The sequence below is a fragment of the Ammospiza caudacuta genome, chromosome Z, assembly GCF_027887145.1.
Source record: "Ammospiza caudacuta isolate bAmmCau1 chromosome Z, bAmmCau1.pri, whole genome shotgun sequence".
Lineage (NCBI taxonomy): Eukaryota > Metazoa > Chordata > Aves > Passeriformes > Passerellidae > Ammospiza > Ammospiza caudacuta.
This window is the reverse complement of record NC_080632.1, coordinates 66,833,833-66,850,054: the sequence shown is the minus strand read 5'-3', so window position 1 is coordinate 66,850,054 and position 16,222 is coordinate 66,833,833. Positions and strand designations below refer to the sequence as shown.

General features: G+C 39.8%; 1 protein-coding gene across 1 annotated transcript in view; it reads left to right on the top strand.

The window, feature by feature from the left end:
* Nucleotides 1–590: 590 nt before the first annotated feature.
* Nucleotides 591–16,222, top strand: part of WDR36 (WD repeat domain 36) — a 28,792-nt gene continuing 13,160 nt past the window's right edge. Inside the window, exons 1-13 of the mRNA XM_058823865.1 lie at nt 591–737; nt 1,982–2,009; nt 4,814–4,914; nt 5,403–5,520; nt 6,392–6,524; nt 7,380–7,434; nt 7,971–8,103; nt 9,035–9,210; nt 9,700–9,820; nt 11,214–11,279; nt 12,243–12,326; nt 13,746–13,900; nt 14,998–15,112. Of these exons, the coding sequence (XP_058679848.1) occupies nt 591–737; nt 1,982–2,009; nt 4,814–4,914; nt 5,403–5,520; nt 6,392–6,524; nt 7,380–7,434; nt 7,971–8,103; nt 9,035–9,210; nt 9,700–9,820; nt 11,214–11,279; nt 12,243–12,326; nt 13,746–13,900; nt 14,998–15,112 (1,432 nt within the window). The remainder of the gene's footprint in view (nt 738–1,981; nt 2,010–4,813; nt 4,915–5,402; nt 5,521–6,391; nt 6,525–7,379; nt 7,435–7,970; nt 8,104–9,034; nt 9,211–9,699; nt 9,821–11,213; nt 11,280–12,242; nt 12,327–13,745; nt 13,901–14,997; nt 15,113–16,222) is intronic.

Genomic DNA, 16,222 nt, shown 5'->3' with positions numbered 1-16,222 from the left:
TGGTTTTTGGGTTTTGTTTTTGGTTTTTTTTTTGGTTTTTTTTTTAATATCCATAATTTATTAAAAAAAACCAACCAAACAAACAAACAAAACAACAACCCACATACAAAACCACCACCACAAAAACTCAAAACAGACACCTCGGGAAGTTCAGAGGCTCCCGAGGCGGGTGTCTCGAGGGATGCGCCATCGGAGATGGGCTCACCTCGCGCCCCGCTGCCGCCTCTGCGGCGGGACCGCCCGCAACCGCACCTGGTGCTTTGCCACGGCAAAGGGGATAACGAAATGAAGACTAAAAGGGGATACAAAAATGAAGAATAAAAGGAAAAAAAAAACAACAAAAAACCACCGCGCAGTCGCGGCTGCGTGGAATGTTTGCGGCAGAGTTGGCGGCATCGCGCCCGTGCGCGGCGTGCGGCGCGGAGCCGGGGCGGAGCGGGGCCGGGGCGGAGCGAGGCCGCCTTCGGCGGCGCACGGCGGGGCGGGGCGGGGCGGCGGAAGCGGGCGGGCAGGCGCTTCCTGCGGGAGGGCGGGCGCTTCCTGCGGGAGGGCGGGCGGATGCGGACGCGGACGGGGACACGTGCGGAGCGATGGCGCGGGAGGGCGCGGGGCTCTTCGCCGCGTTCCGGGTGCTCGGCCGCTTCAGCGGGCACGTCCCGCACGTCCTGCGCTACCACGGCCGCCACCGCGAGTTCTACGTGGCCGTGGCCGTCGGGCGCAGCGTGCACACCTACAATGTGAGTACGCGGCGTCCCGGTCCCCGCTCCTTTTTCCCGGCCTCCTTCCCGCTCCCACCGGCCGTGGGGAGGCGGGGGCCGTGCAGAGAGGTCTGCCTCTTCCTGCCCTCCCCCTCCGCCCTCGCCGTCGTGATGCGGGAGCGTGTGCGGGGCTGCGGCGCCCCGGTGCCGCTCCTCTGCTGCCGGCCTGACCGGGAGGGAGGGAGGCTGGGAGGCTGCCGGCTGAACAGGCCGCGAATGAGCTCGTTCAGCCATGTGGGCAGCCCTAGCCGGTGCGGCACGGCCCATTCGTCGGGAGCGCCCAGCTACTGAAGCTTTTCCTTCATCAGGAGATAAATCAAACCCGCTCTGGTTTAGCGTTTGAGGGTTACGCTTTAGGGGCGGGGGGCCCTCAGATCCTGCTAAAACTCCTGTATGAGAACGGATCAGCACAGTTGAGCTCAGCAAGATGAAAGCCTGTGATGCGGACTCGGTTTTTTTGCGGTGTAGAATCCTATACCCCTGAAGGTTGGAAAGGGCCTCTGGAGATCACCCAGACCAAACCCCCTGCCAAGGACGGGTCACCTAGAGCAGGTTACAGTGGAAGGTGTTTAGGTGGGTTTGGAATGCCTCAAAAGAGGGAGACTCCGTGACTTCCCGGGGCTCAGCCAAAGCGTTTTCACTGTGTAGGATGCAGTACAGCACAGAACTGAGCTGAGTACAGCTAACACCTGAGTGCAGACATCAGGGATCTTCCTCTGCTTCTGTGGCACCTTTTTGCGTTCACTCCTGTCAGTCTTCTTCACAGCCTTTGAATAGAGTAGTGATCATCACTGGCAGAGATGGCTAGGTGTTTGCAACTAAAGCAAAATCTCTGTAAACAGAGATAAAATTAGAATACAGGGTGGTTGTGGTGAAAATAAGGTAGAAGCAGAGATGATGTGGAAATGATGGTACCCAAACTGCTCAGGATGCCTAAACACGTCCTTAAGTTTCCTATGCATTAGGGTAAAATACATCAGGAAGCACAACTTACTGTTGATGAGTAGTTGTCTTTTGGCAAATGTATTGTCCCATTCCTTTTGACCTGCTGCCTGTGTGTTTTTCAGTAGACAGTGTTCTAAACTGCAATGAGTAATCTTCCTGGTTTATGAAGTATCAAATACATTGTCTGATCTAGGTTAATTCCTAGAATTTTTAATTTGCTTATACCAAATTCATTGCAACCAGTCACTAAAAATGCATTTTTAACATTTTCATTGCAGGTGAAGAAGCTTGGTATTGTTGCTGTGAGTAAGTATTCATAAATTGTTAATTCATCTTATTTTGTTGGGTTTTTTTTTAAACATGTCCAACATCTGCACTTCATTTTCAACTAAAAAACAAGAAAATAAATTGTACTTGCTAATATTTACACTGAAATATATTAAAAGAAGTCTCAGAAATCTAAAATACCGGTTTGTAAATAAGACTACTGTTGAAACTGAAATTTAGTTTTCTTAGAGACATACCTTTTGAACCTTCTGTTCTTACCATCTTGTTCTTCCAAAAACACCTCTAAGCCGTAAGGATTGATTGCACAGTGAATAAAGCTCAATTATTAATTTATTGAATTAATTTCACATCCCTTTTTTGTTGTTTTTGTGATTATTAGAAGACTCTTATAGGAGAAAAATAATTACATGAAGAAAATAGATGTGGATGCCTTCAGGGGGTGTAAGGAGTTGGTTGTGCTGGTGGATACAAAGGATATGGATTGGTGGCTGGACACTCACTTGGCCTTTGGTGGCAGTGCACCCTGGGTGTCAGCAGCAGGGCCCACATTCTTCAGCACCATCCCCAGCAGCCAGGGTGATGAGGCAGCGTGCACCCCTAGGATAAGCTTGCAGAGGATGCTGTTTTAGGAGGAGGAGCTGACACCCAGAATGGCAAAGTTTTGGTCCAGGGAGCTGCTGCAAAACATGAATCCTGGGCCAGCAGGAGCCTTGCCAAGTCTGGCGAGGACAAGTGCAGAATCCTGCTGCACGGAGCAGCTGGGAGCTGACTGGCCCATGGCATCCTGCTGCGGAGAAGCTGGAACTGTGCTGGTGCCAGGCTGAGTGCGCACCAGAGACACGGTAACTGTGGGTAAGGCAGGCTGGGTGTCAAACCTCATCGGGAATGCATCCAGCAGATCAGGCAAAGCTCTTCTCCCCCGGCACCTCACGCCAGTGGGGCCGTGGCTGGACTGCAGCACCCTGTTAGTGCGGTTCTGTCCCTTCCACCTGCAGGAGACATGCTGAGGAGCAGGAGAGTGTCTACAGCAAGCAGTATGGAAAGAGGCATTGGAGTAGCTGGGTCTGCTTAGTGCTAAGAAGGGCAAGATTCAGGGTGACCCAGAGGGTGCCTGAAGGGCAGAAGGATGGTGGGGTTGGATTTGTGCTGATGGTGGTGGACAGAGCAGCAAGGGGCAACACCCACAGACTGCTGAGACCCTGAGAGGGTCACAGTGGAGGGTAGGAAAAATGTCCCAAAGAAGTAACTGTGGTACAATGTAGAACTTGAGGAGAACTCCTTCCACGGAAGTGTTCAAGACTCAGCTGGGCGCAGCTGCAGCTAACCCAGTCTAGTACTGGAGCTAAACTTTGTGAGGAGCTGGTGGCATGTTGAACCAGTTGATTTCCAAAGCTCCCTTTCACTTGACACTTACACGATTCAGAGGTATGCTCTCTGTCTTGAAAAGTAGGGACTTTACTTCTGTCTGCCACAAAGCTTTTACAGAGATGTCATATGTAAAATATTTTCTATTAATAGATGATCTGTAAATTTGAGAAAAAATGTCACACAACCAGGACTAGATTAAGATTTCAGCTATGCATTTTTAAAGGTATAAACAAATTAACTTTTCATCTTGCAAAGTGATAAAAACATTGCATATTCTGTTCTTCAGTGGGCTACATCTTCTTACATGATGTAGTCATCTAAGCTTTTTGAGAAATTGAAATGTTTGCATACAAAATTGTGATTGAAAAAAATGAATGCTGTGCCTCCCATATTTTTATGTGCTGTTGGTTTGTAGATGTTATGTGGTTGATGCTCTGAACTTTTTAACTTGGGTCTGCCTAAAACTGTCTTAGCCTAAGCAGCCTTTCATGCAGCTCCTGTGGAGTGCCAGGTGTCTGTAACCTGGTTGTAAGCCTCAGTCACTTCAGGGGTGCTGTGGGAAGATATGTTCAAACAAATGAAACCTCATGGAGTGCAACCTTATTTTATGTTCTTATTTTAGTTCTCATTTTGAAGCTGTGCTGCAGTACAGCAGAGGGTGCAGTTTTCTTTTTGCCTGCTAACAATTCGCGGTACAGAGCACCTTTGTGGGAAAGGCTGCTGTGTGACCATGCTAGTTTTTTTGTTTCATAGGTGCACTCCCACAGTGATTTTTGACCTAGTGTTTCTCTGCAGAAGTGTAAAGTGCTTTAGTAATTTACGTTTTTATATTTCCTTGGATTGAGAGTATTATTCCCTATAGTAATTTGTTTTCCTTTTTTCTACTATTTGGGACCACACCAGCAGCTTCTCAGTGTGGTTTGGAACTTTGATTCTTTTACCTTTTGGGCTAGTAAAGTAAATATACCGATTTTAGATACTCTTTCTGAACCAGTCATGAGGTAAGGAATGAGATGTATTCTTAGAGCATTAAATTCTTTGTGTGATCAGGAGATAGGTGCAGGAGTGAGTCACTAACTGCTAGGCCTGCAGAATAACTTAACCTAATAAGCATTGCTAATGTTGAGACTTTAATCATCTGTTTTTTCAGCCCTCACAGAGCTAATGTGTACCTTTACTTACAGAGATATTTCACTGATTTATTTTTAAGTGCTTTTCAAAATAACAGCCTTATGTTCTTCCAGTCTTATCTTACTTATGATGTTGTTATTGGTGTAATGTTTTGTAGTAATATTTGCATGCTTCTGAAATGTGTGTATTTCTCTAAAATTCAACATGATGTTCGAACAGAGGGTTTTCTTTGTGGGTCACTGTTCCCAAGAAATACACTGTCAAGCTTTCTGTCTTGCTAGGAACCTGAAACTCATTTATCTTTTCTGTTGTTTGATTAACAGGTAACGCTTTGCCACAGGACATCACATGTTTGGCAGCAGATCGCATGCTGATATTTGCTTCATATGACAATATTCTCCATGCTTTTGCCAGGAACAAAGAGGTTTCTGTTACCTTACTTATTACTCAGTAGTACAAAACAGTTGTGTAGTGTCTGTGATATCAAGGCAGTTAATTTTCTCTGAATGCCTGTTTCTGTAGCTGTTTGGTACCTTCAGTTTTAGGGAAATTAGCTGTAAAACGAGGAGTTAAAACCTTAAACTGGAACGTAAGAGCAAATTCCATAATGCTGAACTATGTTTTACTTATAAATTGGAATAATTAAGTAGCTATTTAAAGATTGAAAAAATCATCAATTCACATAAGCTAAATTAATTGAAAATAAATAATTAAAAATCCCTAGCTAGCATATTTTTCAAACAGTTGTAAATATCAGATACAATTATCTCTGTTGCATTTCAAGTTGTGTGTCCTTTCCATGAATTTTATTTGAACTTGTTGCTGACATCTTTTAGCTGTCCTCAAGTATTATGTTAACGTGGTATTCTACCTTAACAGCTTATTAGAAGCATTTCTATTTTGAAATTATAGGTGGTTCATACCTATGAAGGCCACAAGGCAAGGATACACCTTCTACAGCCTTTTGGTGATCATGTCATCTCTGTGGATGTTGATAATGTTCTTATTGTTTGGAATATACAGTCAGAAGGTGAGAGATTTTATTTTTTTTGCTGCTTTATAGGATAGCACTGTTAGACATTCGGTAATTTAGGAAGAATGTTTTTTTTTTAAATGCACACATTCAGAAGCAATTATCCTTAAAAAAGAAAATTCTTACATGATCATGCTATTTAAGTCCTAATCCTGCAGTAACGTTTCATTAATGGATACTCTGCCATGTGCAGAGGCTCAGTGAGATTCCGTGTAGATGTAAAAGAGAATGATTATATGAAACTTACATTTTAGTGTTCCATTTTCTTGTAAAGGCTGTGATAGAGCAGCTTTGGCATTATTTCTAATTCTTGTAATTCCTTGGTATCTAACAGACTGGGTGTGACTAAATGCTAATGAATAATCTTTTCATATGTGTCAGCATCTTCTCATGCCATTTTCAAGTGCTTTGTGAAATTGTGCTTCAGGACCCCAAACATGTTTCTTTAGAAAGCATTCATTGGTGTCACCAGTGTTATTCTCTGCGTGCTGGTTGTTGAAAGTGTTTGTAACCAGGTTTAGAGGTTTGGAGTTGCTATAACAAACAGGCATTCTAATCAGATGAGGTGTTTTGCTCAGGCAGGAGCAGGAATCCCTCAGAAAGATATAAATCAGACAAAGATATGGTATTGCCAGTATTGTTGTACTGGATAGACTTACAGGGAAAAAATACACCTTCAAGCAAACAGATGTTTACATGGTAAAGGCATTTAGTCTTTTCTGTTACGTGTTAGCTAATCCTGTAAGAAAAGCCAGTTACAGATTTGAAGAGTTAAACATCTATCCTGCTTTTACATTTGCAAAGGGAGTACAAGCCTGCAGATTTGTAGGGGTAGCCACACTAACACTGTTTCTTGCTGTTTTTGCAGAAGAATATCTTCAGATAGATTTTGATAAAGCCACTTTTGCAGTTTCTGCACTTCTGCACCCCAGCACCTATCTGAATAAAATTCTCCTTGGGAGTGAACAAGGAACCTTGCAGCTATGGAATATAAGATCCAAGTAAGATTCCTGATACTTTGGCTGTGCTTAATGCTCCAAGTAGTTTGATAGGCAACAAATGATACTGTTAAGTGTGGAATCTTTTACTGACTTCTGGCACAAGTTTTCAGTTGGTATATTTCCAGGAACAAGGAATGCTGCTGCTCCCTGAATGCTGATGCCTTTCAGGTTGTGTGTTGTAAGAGTAATCTCCTTGCAAAATGTCAGGGGTTGTTCAGGAATTTTTTTTTTTTAATTTCTTGGAATCACATAGCTTTCACATGAAAGCTTTTGAAATAATAGTAAAAACATGTTCAGACCTCCTGCCTCCCATCTTCCAAGCTTGATTTTTTTGGTTGTTGTGGGTCCGAGGAAGTGCTGGCAGGTAGAGTAGAGGTAATTACTAGCATTTGAGCTTAGATTCAGGTAAGAGATGCATAGGCATGCAGTTGTCTCTGAGCGTGTCCCAGTAGATCATCACCCATAATGTCAGTGTTTCATTCCTACCATGAGCAGCTGCTTTTCTAAATCATGAAAGTTACAGGTACAGTGGGCTTCATTGCAAGTTAATGTTCATGCTGCAAACACGTGTTAAGTCAACTTGCATAAATCAGTGTTTCATTCTCCTAAGTCAGCTTGCCATGATATCACAGATATTTCATTTTTTCATATGTTCATGGCATATAGTTATTTCATTGTTCTGGTATTAATACACAACACTGCCTTTTCAATAAAATTTAGCCATAAGTTTTATTTTTAACCTTACTTCTTAGTATCACAGGCTTTCTGTATCAGTACATATAAAGCAATCACTGTGTCACAGAAAATCCCTAAGGGTTAATTGATTTATGAGTTTTTTATGTTTTTTTTTCACAGCAAACTCTTGTACTTGTTTCCAGGATGGGGCTTAGCAGTCACAACTCTTGAACAAGTTAGTATTTTTCGTTATCTTTTATTTTCACATGTAATTGGTCGAGAACAGCAGGCAAAATATTGTTGTTTAAAATTGCATCAGTAAAGATGGCATGTATTCTCCCAGGTAATTATAGTAACCCTCTCTGGACTGAAGGTTTATTATCTCCTCCTTCTCTATTCCTAGTTCTGTTTTATTTGGCATCTTACCTGTTTTGTGTTCATCGTATCTATAGTCTTCACTGAATGATGTCATGAAGTCACAGAGATTTCAAGATGCAGGTGTATCATGAAGCTTCATGATACTGGTAGTTTTTTTGCCAAATTTGTTTTGCTTTGGAGTTTGATAAAGTGTAGATTTTGTTGATTCAGTAAAAGATTTTGTAATGTATTTGCTATAATTATTTTTTAGATACAAAAGTAAGTTAAAACTTACCAGTAGCATTGATGACAGCTGGTGGAAATGGTCAGAGTTGTCTAGGATAAAACTCACAAAAGCTCTATTTTTCACAGTAGTCCCAGCTTCTGGAAACAGAATTTTTTCATTTCTTGCAGGCTCCAGCAGTGGATGTTGTTGCTGTCGGCCTTGTATCTGGTCATATCATTGTACATAATATTAAGTTTGATGAAACTCTGATGAAATTTCAACAGGACTGGGGTCCCATCACAGCAATATCTTTTCGTACAGGTAAGTCCTAGTGTTTTAAGTGAAAATATGTATGAAAGCACTAAGACTAAAGAAATGGAGGACAACATTTGTGATAAAACATTTCAGAATCGAATTTGTGCTGACAGTTTCAGTTTTCAAAGGCTGAAGGTAGTCTAGAAAAGGTGAGATCGTGCATTTTTGTCATGCTAGGTGTTTTATTGCATTTTCTTGTGGTTTTATTGCATAGAAAGTGATATACAGTATACTTGAAAAGAAAAGTTTGTTGACAGTGTGCCAAGAGCTGATACAGTACACAATTGTCAGAGGTATTGTAATCAGTACATCCTGCTTTAGTGTCCATACCTACTGCTCAGCAGTGTCTTTCCCCCCCCAAATGTTAATAGTTGGGTGAATGCTGAATGGATGTTACTGGGGAATCTTGACTTGTATTCACAGCTTTTTCTTGTCTAACAAACATGTCCTGATTATTAGAGCTAGTTACTCTAATGTTGATCCTGCCTGCAGAGCTTGATACCGAAGCTAATCTCTCATTTGAATAATCTTGTGAATCTTAACAGAATATAGATTGAGTGCAGACCCTGTTGAGGAGGAATGATACAGGAGAAAATTGTGGAAAGATTTGTGAGAAGTAGAAAGAGAGCCTTTTTGTGTCAATACCCATTGTGTTTTCAAGCAAAATCTCTAGCTCTGATTGCCGGATTTAGAGATTTTATTGTTCTCTGATATGAAAAATTAGTATTTTTTTAATCAGTGAGTTTTGTTTCTTTTCTGATAGACATACTACAATATTTCTGTTAAAACCTATATTATTTCTAGCATCAACTTGAGATTTCTTTTTCCTTATGATTGTAGATTTGCCTAGCATCAGATTTAAGATGTGACAAGACATTAGGGATGAGCTGAATGTCAATAAGCAAACTTTTTGAACTTTTTTTTTTTTTTTGAGCAGATGGACACCCAATAATGGCAGCTGGAAGCCCAGTTGGACACATTGCTTTGTGGGATCTAGAAGAGAAGAGGCTGATGTGTCAGATGCAAGATGCCCATTCCACAGCAATAGCTGGCATGACATTTGTCCCTGGAGAGCCACTTCTTATTACTAATGGTGCTGATAATGCTCTACGGGTGAGTTACAATCTCTGCTGCTCTCTGAAACCGATACAACAAAATTCAAGTTGCTGGTCTGAGTTGGACTGTAGTGGACAGAAGATTTGCTGCTATGTTGTCATTGCTTCATTTACTGCTTTGTAGTACCCTTGAAGAACAAAGCTTTGGATCCACATTTCCAGAACCACACTTTACATCCCAGTATGCTTTTAAATCTTGATCCATTTTGATAATGTTTTGGATCATAAGCAGTTGCTGCTGATAAAAGTCCCTTATGCTGCATGTCCTCTGATGCCACTGGGCTTTGGTGGAAGGGCAGAATGAACAGCAGGAAACAAATAAGGTGATGTGATGGAAGCTTCCAAAGTTTGAGGGTTAAGGCTGAAAGCCAGTGTGTGAAGTTGGCCGCACCAGCTCCCAGAGAAACACGTTCTGCTGACAAGAGGTACAGTTATTGGCAAGGCAGTGTTTGTCAGCCTGGTTTTTTCTGCTTATTTTGGGGTGCAGGTTTGGATTTTTGATGGGCCTGGTGGTACAGGTCGTGTACTGAGAAGCCGAATGGGACATAGTGCACCACCAACAAAAATCAGATATCACGGGCAAAATGGAGAGCAGATTCTTAGTGCAGGTATGAGTTTCCATTCTTCTTCAGTCTGCTTTCTTGCTGTGATAAAGAAAATGTGCAGAGCTAAGTGTCTTTGTTTTATTAATTCATTAGATTATATTTCAAGTGTTGTATGTGTTTATGAAACACAGTAAGTGGCTAACATAAACAACATTATTTATTACTGTAACAAAGTGTTTCACTAGAGTTTTCCTACTCTAGTAGGAAAGTAGTGTTTCCCTAGAGTAGCACATCAGCAAGCTGAAAAGTACTTGAAAGGAGAATAGCAAAGGAGCTGCTCTTTTCATCCATATTTATATATTTGATGAATAAAAATGGTTTTGTTATTTTCTGAGCAGGTATTAGCTGGTCAGAATGAAACCTGTAATCAACTCAAAAAATTTGATTGTGGCAGGGGAAAAATAAGCAGTGTAATGCATTTAGTAACTACTTTTTCCTCTAGTTTGATCAAGCTTTGTGGCTTGCACTGTCTTTGTAATATATTGCAGCATACTTGTATCGTAATACATATTTTCAGGGTTGATTTTTACTGAGATATTAATCTAAGAGTGTAAAATTGCATAAGTGACTACCTTTCCTTAGAAACTAGCATATTTAAAAAGACCCCTTAGGCGAGGGAAGTGCTGGTGTTTTACCCTAGACCACTTAAGTGATGAGATGATAGAGACTCGTCATCTGGTCTCTAATTACTCTTAAGAAATTAATTGTTTGTATGGCCTACTTTTGAAAGCATTACACTACCTGTACTAAAATCTCTTGCGAGTCATCCAGCTAGTGACTTGCGTTCATGTAATGAGTTATTGTCTGTATTTCAGCTCACACCAGACAAACCACAATCTCAATCTTAAGTATTGCTTAAAAAATCTTCACATTTGCTTTTTCAGTGGTGAGGGCACAAACACAACCTTTACAATGAAAAGGGACTTGACCTTTGAGATCTGATGTATCTGCAGTGCGGAGAGACTGACACTCTGCCCTCCTTTCTGAAACAGTGATCAGACTTTGTGCAGCAGAAGTGAGTTAGGGTTGCCTTTCATGGGCTACTGGTTTACTTAGAAGAGGCATCTCCTCAGATTAACTTCATAAAATTTCATTAATGTCACGAACATTACAGAGTCAGACGAATTGAACATAGAAAAGATGTCTGTGAAGAGGGGTCATTCTGATAATGTGCAGGGCAGAGTTGTAAGAATGGGATGTAGGCCACAGAAAATTAGGTTCCATTAGTTCTGCCACTTAGAGTGTATCTGTATTTATTCTTGGACCAGAATTTTTAGTAAATACCTTATTACAGTGTTTGAAGTTGCTTATTGCTTACTTTTTACTTTTCTTGCTCAATAGCTTGTATGTAAAGTTGATTTTTGCCCTTCACTGCTCTTTGCTAATACTTTCTTAGGTCAAGATGGAACATTGCAATCTTTTTCAACTGTGCATGAAAAGTTCAATAAAAGTTTAGGACGTGGTAAGTATCTCAGTCAAAGTACAAACACAGGTGAAAAAAGAAGGCCAGAAAAGCATATATGTAAATGTTAGTCAGGCCTTATTTTCATTTCAGCTGTTCTATAAAACCTAATCACCTCACCTTATTCTGCAGACTCAGTCCTTCCTGCAATAAGTGTGCTGCTGTATTTGATTATTCTTTAAAAAAGAGCTTTCTGATCCTGGCAGTGTATGTTACTTCACTGTGGGAAACACTGTGCATGATTTTTGTATGACATTTTAATGTCACCTGGCTGCACCAGCTCCCATTTCAGCATATGTAATTGCAGCTTTTTACCCTGTTTCCATTCTGTTCAATTGACTAAATTATTAGCCAGTTCTTATTTCTTGGCTTGAGTTCTTTTGATTCAGTGTACAGGTGTACAGTTTGACTTAAGCACAACTTGCACATCATGCCATGGTAAAGAAACACTTTCATTTGGGAGAGAAAGGATCAGAAAAATTCAAATAATTCTTAGTTTTAATTATCTGTCCATGTTGTTAGATATGTATTTGGACCTGTTTAAAAAGATGCATTAAAATGAATTTGGGCATTAATTTGAAATTCAGTGTTCTTAGGTTACTGAAAGGTCTGGATGCTGTTTATTGCTTTATATAGTCATGTCTATTTTCATTTCATCACATTTTCAGCTGTGATGGGGGAACCTTTGCCTCAGGATTTCAGCACAAGATCCTGGAACAAGTAGATTGAGTAGTGAATTCACAGCTGTGGATGTAGAAGTCTGGTGATTTGCTTAGCATTGCATGAATTTTAACACAAACTATTAGTGTTCTTAGCTTTACAAACCTAGGGAACAGGGTTGTGTTTATTAAAGTCAAATGTTTCTAAATTTAAAAGGAGCTTTGCATTTTGTTAACAGTCCCTTTTAAACCATTACTCTCAGTTCTGACAATGAGACTAAGTCCCTTAATTTCTATTTTTAAGGTTCAATTAATAAAAAGAAATCAAAAAAGAAAGGCCTTAAGCTGGATACAATGGCACTTCCACCAATTACAGCCTTTGCTTCAGGTGAGTGGTCTTTGACATAGGTTACAAATTAAATGTGAATATGTTATCTTCATGTATGAATTTCAGTTTTTAACCCTCAAAACACTATTGTTTTGGAAGCACATGCTATATTTAGATTACTCTGTGATCTTTCATGAGCTACTGAGTGACAGTTAAAAATTGTGTTTGACTTGGTAAACTGTTCCAATATCTCAAAAAGAGCATTTTATGTTAAAACATCCTTATCTGGCTCTTGGCTTGAAAATCTCCTGCATGGGAACCAAAATCTACAGATATACATATTATTTCAGGTTGCAGAACCAGCAGCTAGGTGGAGAATGATCTTTGTCAGCTGAGGAAGTCTTAGTTACGCTTACAGTTGATTTTGAGTCCTCAGTACACTTATTTGAGTCATTTTTTAAAGCTGAATTTCAAGTAGTCAGTTCATTTGTAATTCAGTATGCAAATAATGATTCTAACTTCTTTAGGCAGAATTACAATTATATTTGCTTCATCAAAATGTGCTTCTTTGAATTAATGACCTCCTCTTCAGACTTGAAATCTCTTTTGTCAGAAGTGTAGGTATTCTCTCTTCTGAGGGTGTTTTATTGTTTCCTATGTTGAAAGATCTGGATTTACAATTTTGTGGAGCCATTTGACTTATGTGGTATTCACTGCCTGTACACTCTTGTTGCAAATATGTGTGTAAATTTTTAAGATTTATATTTGAAATTAATTAATTTTAAAATTCATATTAGAGCTGCCTGTATTTGAAGATTTAAAACTTCCACTTACTTAAATACATTGTTCTCTTTGTTCCATTAAGTGAACCAGTTTGTATCTTGTTTTAAGCTTTTAAGTTCTAGAAGTACCTAATTTAAAGCTCTCAATTTTTTTACATTTCCAGGAAAAAATCAAGCTTGCTCATTGTTTAGATCTCCATATATCATATTTGACTACAAAGTTTGGATACTGAGCTTTTGATAAACAATTTTCCTGGAAACACAAAAGAAGTATTTTGCTATGAGAAGCAGATTTATTTCTTAAACCTGACATTATCTGGTGGCTTCTGCTGCTTCAACAGCTGAAGAAAAAGTTAAGGACACTCAGCTGGAAATGTATAAGATTGAGCAGTCTAAACCATTTAAACCAGTTTAAAACATTTACATTGAATTATGCATTTCCAGCTGCAGAGGTTAAAATGTGCAAAGACACAAGCATAATGTGCAAAACAGTGCTTGAGGTTTTGTTTTAACATTATATTTACACTACACATGTACAGCTGTTTGCCCTGTGGTATTTCTGAGTGGTGGCTTTTTGAGTGTGCAACAAGAGCACTAAATATGAACCGTTCTGTCTAAAGGTACTTTAAAATATCAAGAGAACTGAAGTTTGACATTGGAGTTACTGTTTCTAAAAGGACTCTGTGTTTCCCTGCAGAGGTGGCACATCAGAGTGACTGGGATGGTATTGTTGCCTGCCATCAGGGGTATATAACCTGTACAACCTGGAACTATCAGAAAACCTCCATGGGAGCTCACAAACTGAGGCCAGAAGAATTCAGCAAACACAAACCTATTGACATATATGCAACAGTAAGTCTACTTAGGATAAGATTCACACTCTATGTATCCTATTTTGATTCCTGTTGGTACAGAAATAATGCTTGGAATGAAAAAGCACTGTGTCCAGTGAGCGGTTTGTAACGCTGATGGTCTTACAAAAAGCTGTTCTTTTCCCCTAAACATTCAGGTTAAAATGCACTTATTTTCTGGCTCAGAGAGGTGGTTGGTGCTTACCTTTAGTCTCTCACAACAATATAGAGTTGTCTCTATGCCTGTACTGATTAACTTACTCTGAGAATGAGATTGCTGAAGATTCTGAGCTTTTTTTTGGCAGTATAGGGAAGTGTATTTCCAAATTGCAAGAAGGGTATTACCTCAAAAATCCCTTACAACTTGAGCTAGTCACAATTGTGTCAAACACACAGTGAAGGGGATACAAATGTTTGCTGAGGTTTACCAGCTTTTTAAAGGAGTAATTGCTGAGGCACCCCACATTTACTAGGGGTTAATGCAACTCCTATGTCTTGTGATACATGGTTTTTTGACATTTTGCTTAGTAGTTGGGTGTTAGATAAATTAAATTGTAAATATCCAGTTTTCTTTTGATTCTACTAGATTCTAGTAGAATCTACTAGATTCTTTGGACTGTATCTTTCCAAAGAAATGTAGACTGTTGTTTCTTTGTTTCTTCCTATTGAAACTCTCTGTGACCTCACCCTAATTTGGGTGCGTATTGGTACCACGGGCATTGAAAGAGCAGTTGCCATGCTTGCCGTTTGTCTTAAGGATTGAATTTGTGGCAATCTTTATTATTTAATTTACAATGCTGATAATATTACCTATGGCTTCTTTTGGATGCCTCTAAGCTAGCATTTCATTATCTTTCACAACCATGCATTGCCATATTTATTACTTGTTGAGTATTTGTTCATTTTAAGAGCTTCTCCCTCTGCTTTCTTGAGATGTAATTTATTTGTTTTGTGCAGGTTTCCCCAAATATGTACTAGTGTTTTGTATTCCCAATATGCTGTGTACTTCTAGCAACTTCACTACTTGACAGACACCTAAAGAGTGATTTTCATAGGTGCTTTGTGTTGTTGATTGATTTTTTTTTATTCCCTTTAAAGGCAGTTGACATTACATCGTGTGGTAATTTTGCTGTAATTGGGATGTCAACTGGACAGGTAGATGTGTATAACATGCAGTCTGGCATTCACAGAGGGCATTATGGCAAAGAAACAGGTAAGGGCTCTTAAACTTCCCAACCACTGGCACTTAACAGAGCAGCAGTCACCTCGTGTTCTGTCATCATGAAAATTCAGTGTAGGATCTGAGCTGAATTTGGGATGCATTTCAGTTGTTCTAGTTATGGTGCCCTATCCTTTCTTGCAGTCAGAAACCTGACTTGAAGGACAGGATCCTTGATAATTTTAACAGCTCTGATGTTAACATATCCTTGGTTTTATTTAAAACAAAGTTGTCAGTTACCACAATGATTAGCACTTAAATGAGATGCTCTGGCCTCCACTCTTTTTGAGATAGTCACATTTTCAGTATTTGGCTTCTTGTTTTATAGTATTCTATCTCCTAGATAAATGCTCCCATCTGTTTTGTGCCCCCTGCTTAGAAATGAAAGGAAAATTGAAGTCCTGAGCAAGTCCAGCTCTTTGCATATGGTGTTATTTTTAATTACCCATCTGCAAATTTAGCACATAATGTGACTGTGCCCTGACATTTTCTTTTAGAGTTGCATACATATATATTTTATGTATATTCCATATACTCTCATACATGGTTTTTACATACTCGTGATCTGAATTTTTTTTGTTTTAGAAACAAGGAAAGAGTCCTGCTGAGCCCTTAAGATTACTGGATTTCTAAAAGCCACCTAGCTTAGCAAACACGAAGTAGTCTCGTTGGTTGATAGTGGGATGAATTTTCTAGATTAGCTTACTGGCCAATAGCCCTAGGTATAGATTAAGAAATAAAACTGATGCAAAACTAGAGGAGCTATGTCTTGTCTTTACACTGCAGTGTGAAGCAGCTTTGGAAGACTCCCAGTTTTTGTGCCTGAACTGAAGTTGTAAATTTTGTCTGGAGTGGTGGTTCCTCTTGGAGGCATCCCTGAAGTGATTCAAAAATCTCTCAAATCTCACAATCACAAAAACTTCCCCAAACTGAAAGCAGAAATAAGAGCTAACACTCATCTTCAATTGCACTTCTTACTTGTATTCTAGGTGTTTACTTGAAATCCATTTGGTTTGTGTAGAGGTAAAAAAAAACTTAGAATGCTGGATCATCTTGACAAGTGGCTTTCAGATTGCCGTATGCTTGCTGATTATTCATTGTAGT